Raw genomic sequence first — 6,452 nt, 5'->3', positions numbered from 1 at the left:
TGTCCAAGAGTTTGCCTGCTGCTCATGCGTTTGTCGTAATCTGGAGACTCTCCATCTATGTTTTCTGACCTTTCATGTGGGCGTTTCTTTGGTTTCCTGCTCCATTCAGGAGCTGGGCTTTGTATGATGATGGACCTTACATTTCTTTGGCCCATTCTTGATTTTCTTTATTTCCTGCAACGTTGAACTGTTATTCCTGCCATAATAACTTAATCTTGCTGTACCACTTTTTGGGTCAGCCGTTTATCCCTTTTCTCAGTGGCCTGTCATGGGCACTGTTTTGCTTTTATTCATGGGCTCCTATGTCCCTTTAGGCATCCACGGCCCGATTGCTTTCTTTGGGTTTCCTCGGCCCGTTTGCTAATTCCACACTCCCATGAGTTTTTTACTAACTTCATTGGGCTTCCCCGGCCCAATAACCTTATTCTTATTTTTGGGGATCATGGGCCTACCATAAACCCCTTACTCTCTTAGATTGCATTGTCTTGGGCTTGCGGTGGCCCTTTCTCACTTTTCTACCTCATACACTGCTCATGGGATGCTATTCCTTTCTTTTCTGGCTTCTTTGAGCCCGCTTGCTTCTTCAAGACCCATTTATTTATTTGTTGGGCCTGTGATCCATTATTCCTGCCGCTTGGGCCTAATGAGTTTTTTGCTATCTATTTTGTTAATTATTTGTAGCCTTCATTATTGGGCTTTTCTGTCTGCCTAGGCCTCTACAAATGGCCCTCAACATACCCAAAATAGCAAGATACCCTTCAAAGAGATCTTACCATTTTTTAGCCAAATCCATGAATTGACATCTCTAGCAATTTGAAATTACCCATTTGACCTCATTAGCTTCTGCCCAAAGCAAACAGCTGTCTCATGATAGCTGTTACAGCTTTTTCATGATAGCTGTCACAGCTTTTCCTGACAGCTAGGACAACCTTTTCAAAACAGTTGTGACAGCTGACCTAGCAGCTTGAGTATTACTGATTTTTTCACATTTAGCTAAAACCAAAACCAACTATTGAAATTACCTTTCTTTTGCTAAAATACTTTCCTTTTCTACTACTTTTTCCCCAGCAGCTCTTACCCGAAATAGCAAGAATACCTTAAAGCTAAACATACCATTTTTGGCCAAATCTTAAGATAGATTTTCTGAAAATTCATTGCTAGTTGGGACAAATTTTGACTGATATTATTTGCTAAAATACCCCTTTAAACTTAGCTCTAAAAGGAACCCTTCATCAACACCTCAAAGGGGACACCAATAGAGGAGAACTTTCTCATAAACTTCTCTCTCCTTCTAATTATCTTCTAAAGCTCTTAATAAAGTATTGAGCTTTTGAGTTTTTAGTTTCCAAATTAGAAACTAAACTCTTCAGCCCTTAGCTCATAAATGCCTTCATAAGCTCTCATACATCTTACAACAGAAAATCCCAATAGCTTTGCTAAACACACTACAACACCATTACTCTCTTATACTCATTCTCTCACTCTCCATATCTAGAAAATACGTTTATCTTACTGCTCCTATCTCCAAATATCTAAACATATCTCTATACTCTTCTCTTACAAAATCTCTCATCTTGGGAAGCAATCTCTACAACTTCTCCAGCAATTATAATCTCATATTTTTATTATTTTTAACCTCCATATCTCTCATACTTCCATATATCATACATATTACAAATACTACATCCCACAAAACATCTATGTCTTTTACCATCTCCACACTTCTCAAGAGATATCAAACACTCATATTAAAAGCCCTTCTCATGGAAGGCATGAACTTCTATTACTAAAGTCCTTCTCCTAGAAGGCACCAAGATTTCATATCAAAACCCTTCTCTTAGAAGGTACAACAAATTCTTACAAAAGCCATTTTCTTAGAAAGCACAATTACTTCTTACATAAAGCCCTTCTCTTAGAAGGCACAAACACTCCATGCAAAAGCCCTTCTCATGAAAGGCAACACTATTCATAACTTCACAACAACTAAAAGAGTATTGTTAAGGGGAAAACTCATTTAAGTGCATGATAAGAGGGGCAAGCTTAACCAGTCCCTACACACAGCTGGGCATACTCTCTCTCTCCCTCTAGTTGAACCCATTTTTCCCCTTCAATCTTGAAGTTATCATGACAAACTGCTTTCTACCGCTGGGGTCACTCTGCTAGGATATTATCAACTCACAAAAGCTGTACAACTGGAGTTGCAAACCATCAAAGATAAGTGACTCTGCTTTCATATCTTTAAATTTACATCATTGAATACATGATTACTTCACATCTAAATACACATTACTTTATTCTAACTACTATTACAACTATTAATCAAGGCTTAAACTCATTTAAATGCATGATAAGAGGGGCAAGCTTGACTAACCTCTACTGCTGGCCTTCTGCTGGAATCCTATTAGCTCATTGATGCTACATAGCTGGAGTTATAAATCATACAAAGATAAATGACTTTCCTTCCAAATCTTTAAGCTTACATCATTAAGTACATGATTACTTTAAATAAATACTACTTTATTTCAATTGTTATTGCAACTACTAATCAAAACTATTATATCAAACGCATATGACATATTTATTTGACCATTATCGCGATTCTTAGACTTTGGCTTTAATGATTTTATAGGCTTAAAAAATACGCTGGTAGCCGTTGGACCACATGGCCCAATGTTGAGTTCCGGATGCAACTCCCTAAAAGAACCCGGGTCTAGTAAGGTCATCCCTCCAACGGACCACATGTGGTTGGGCATTTGAAAAAGGCCCCCGAACAACAAGACAGAGGATCAAATTATTTTATTTTATACCTTAGGGGTCAATACAACGAAATTGAGAATACACAAGGGCTATTTAAAATTGATGCAAACGACATAAGTTTTTTTGTATATGTATTTTAAAAAAAAAAAAATTATGAAAGTGTTAAAGAAACTTACAAATAAGCCAAGCTCCTGTGTTGAAGGTCCATTATTGCTTGATTTTGAGTTGGAGAGAGAGTGTTGAATTGGATTTTGTCATGCAGACTAAGATTTTTTTTTTTTTTTTTTTTAAATTTTTTTTTATCACACCTTGATTATGATATCTTTAGAAATTATTTGGTTACTATCCTTTATGGTTGCATATGATGCATGCTTTCCAAACCAGTTGTCCTTATGATTTTTTTTTTTTTTTAGTTGTGATTTATGATCTTCTTGCCACTTGATCGACAATATGTCCAAGTTGAATCACAATCGGAAGGGCATTCACACGCCATGGATGGTTTCATCTATAGTTTTTTTTTTTTTTTTTTAAATTGTGGGCACAACCGCACAAGCAATAGATTGGAGGGCATTCACACAATATATAGTCGTCTATATTGACATGAAGTTGTCTGTACGTTTTTATTTTTACTTTTTTGAGAATCGAAAGTTGTCTGTACTACGTGACAAAGATGATGCCTTTCAAGTTTCAACATGAATAATTGAAATTACATAAATTTGAATTTTCCATATTCCAAATGTATCAACTATCAAGGCCACATAAAATTGTCAGAACATAGGAAATAAGAATAAAAAGCACTACATAATATATTGATATTGTAGTTTCCAAATAATAATAAGTAATCCATGTTAATTTTTTGCATTTCATGAAATATTGAGACAAAAATTAAGAAAGACATATTCCATGCACCAATTTCCCAATATGCATCAAAATCGAATATGAGCTAGTTATTATAGGCTCATCTCATTACCTCAGTAGTCAGTACCTCTAGTTTTGTCTTTTATTTTTGTATTTTTAAGAGATATATATATATATATATATTTTAAAAAGTGGCTCCCTCATAGGCATGGTTTTCATGGAGTCGTATACGTGTTGGTGTGCTTGTGTCGGATATGCTTGCTTTTCAAAGTTCCTCCATCAATTTCGGAGTACCTGCATGGTAACAATGTATATAGAGTACTCTTAAGTCGTATCTAACCATGTTATGTTCCTACGTTAATGTCATTTGAAAGGTCTACCAACACTGCTCATTGTTGACGAAAGAAACCCTCAAGCTATTTCAAATTTTTGTTACCTTGCTTTCCCTCCCTCCCAATCAAATCTCATAGTTATAATTATCGAGTGTCCCCACCAAACACTAGCTGTTATAAAAACTTGCATGCCAATGATGGAAAATGTTTTTTTTTTTAAAAGAAAAAAAATGCATGAATCTTCATAGTTGATATCCCACTTTATGAAAGTCTTACAAGCGGGTGAAATATATCATTTATTTTTTTTTGGGCATTAACGCTAGAGAACAATGTCTCTTTCAAACTTGGAACTGAAGCGATAGGCTTAAGAAGTAGGTGTGTGGACTTCAGTGTCCATCGGTTGCTCCTTTTAACCTAAAAGCTTCAATTCAACAAGTTCCTGTAGTCAAAAGGAAAGGCTCATCACAGTCACACCCACAACTACAAGGGCAGAGTACTCATCGAATAAAGAGTGACATAAGGCGCTTTGGTTACAAGTCAGGAATAAAATAAGCAGTAGGGTACAATGGGACAACTTTGTCTTTCTTCTTTCCCGAAACAAAGAAAGAAGAAAAAGAAAGCAAAGCACATCAAAGCAGATTACAATGGAACAAAAGCTTAAAGAAAAAAAAAAAGAAAAAAAGAAAAAAAATTTCAAACCCCTTCATCTGCTTTCCGGATGTAATGGGAACAGCTCTAGAGTTCTATCTCCCTCCTCTTTACATGATCTTCTTTCTTCTTCTTCTTCTTCTAAGGTTTCAAATCCCCAGCTCCTGCACTTTCTTTTGTATGGACTATCTTCCTCTCTTTCCAATTCCCCCTACAATATTTGAATTAACATATGAATTCCTTGCTCACTTCGAAAGAAAATACTAGAGGTACTGTCAATTTTACTATAAAATGTTTACAAATCAAAGCACGTGATAATGAATGTGCTCAGTGTCACTCCATTAACTTAATAACTAGATATTTAAATTACTTTTTTTTTGTGTGTTTGTAAGACTTATGTATGAAAATGTATAATATCACTCTTATAAGTAACTGGAGTTGAAAGATCTTGGCATTGAACTTATGGGCATACCCTGGAGTCCAAAGTAATGGTGGTAATGGCAGTCGGGGTTCTTGGACAATGACTAAGACCAAGACTGTTGCGCTTCTGCTTCTGCCTCTCGCGCGCTTTGTGATTTTGGAACCAATAAAACACATTCTTCCCTTCGATTTTGCCGTACTTCCCAAGCTGTGCAGTGATTTGTTCTATCTGCTGTGCATTAGGAGTTCGCATTCCTCCCCTATACAGCATCTCCAATATCCCTATTTGTTCTTGTGTTGGATTCCATCGTGTCCCTCCTGGGTGTGTTTCCACCTGCATTAATTTTTAGGCAAACATTTTAACAATCATTAGGTCATAAACAAGTTTTAAAAAGGGGCAACAAATTATACGCAGGCTCAGACAGTTTGAAATTTGGACTATATCTAAAATTGCACTACTCAAAGGGCCATGGTATTCATTTTTAGTTGAAAAAACAACATGCATGAAGCAATGATATTGTATGATTGCATGAAGTATGGGAAGTGGATAAGTTAGTATAGCATTAATAAGCACCTGAGGTGGATCTCTCTTGTCTTTGTCTTCAGAGGAACCGAGTTTTCTGGGTCCACTTTCAGGTCTGATGAAGCTCTTGAGGTCGAAAGCAGTGACACCAGAAGTGTCTGTGTTGGCCAGCTTGGGAGCAAGAGGGCGTAAGCGCTTGCAGCCAAGCGTGAGGGATGGTTCGTGCTCCCAGAATCCACGTGCGAACTGATGCACCTTCATGCTTCCCATGGTGGAGAATTGGATGATAGGAATGCAGTAATTATATAGAAGGGATATGATATGAGAGAGTTAATTAAAGTGAAGAAAGTGGGAAATGAGGTGGTGCTCGTAAAGAAGCAAGACCAAATGATGAGGTGAGGTTGACTTGGGATTTTCCATGTATAAACAAAGGAAAAAGGACACGCACATAGAAAGAGAGAAAAGAGATCGAAATGGGGGGAAAAAAGAGTAAAAGACACACGCACATATAGACAGCAATAAGTCTTAGTGTGATACAATCAAAGTGATAGTAGGTACTATAAATTTCTGTATATAGACTTTTAAAAATGGCTAATGCTTGTCTGTAAACACACATTGCCTGTAACTTAAAACGTGGCTTTTAAGTCAAGAATTTAAACTTGAAAACGTGACTTAAAGTGACACTTTTAATTATAATAGGCCTGTTTATTTATACATAAGAGATGATTTGTTGCAACTTTGTATGCAGCAATTGATGCATAAAGGGTAAGATGATAGCCATTTGGGTCACTTCTCTTTGGCTGCCACTTTACTTTATATGCATCAATTGCTGCATATAAGGTCTCAGTAATTTTTTTTTTTTTTTTTATACATAGTGTGTGCAATAAATACTATTCTTGAAAAATTAATATATT

General features: G+C 36.3%; 1 protein-coding gene across 1 annotated transcript; it reads right to left on the bottom strand.

Moving 5' to 3' along the window:
- Window positions 1-4,279: 4,279 nt before the first annotated feature.
- LOC115977880 (WUSCHEL-related homeobox 4) lies at window positions 4,280-5,974 on the bottom strand. Its single transcript, XM_031099908.1, has 3 exons — window positions 5,590-5,974; window positions 5,068-5,349; window positions 4,280-4,806 (listed from the first exon to the last, which is right to left on the bottom strand). Exons 1-3 carry the CDS (start codon window positions 5,806-5,808, stop codon window positions 4,651-4,653), a joined length of 657 nt encoding a protein of 218 aa, XP_030955768.1. The 5' UTR covers window positions 5,809-5,974; the 3' UTR covers window positions 4,280-4,650.
- Window positions 5,975-6,452: the final 478 nt, after the last annotated feature.

Source organism: Quercus lobata, chromosome 2 (assembly GCF_001633185.2).
Source record: "Quercus lobata isolate SW786 chromosome 2, ValleyOak3.0 Primary Assembly, whole genome shotgun sequence".
Lineage (NCBI taxonomy): Eukaryota > Viridiplantae > Streptophyta > Magnoliopsida > Fagales > Fagaceae > Quercus > Quercus lobata.
The sequence above is the reverse complement of the archived record's forward strand: the minus strand, read 5'-3'. Positions and strand labels throughout refer to the sequence as shown.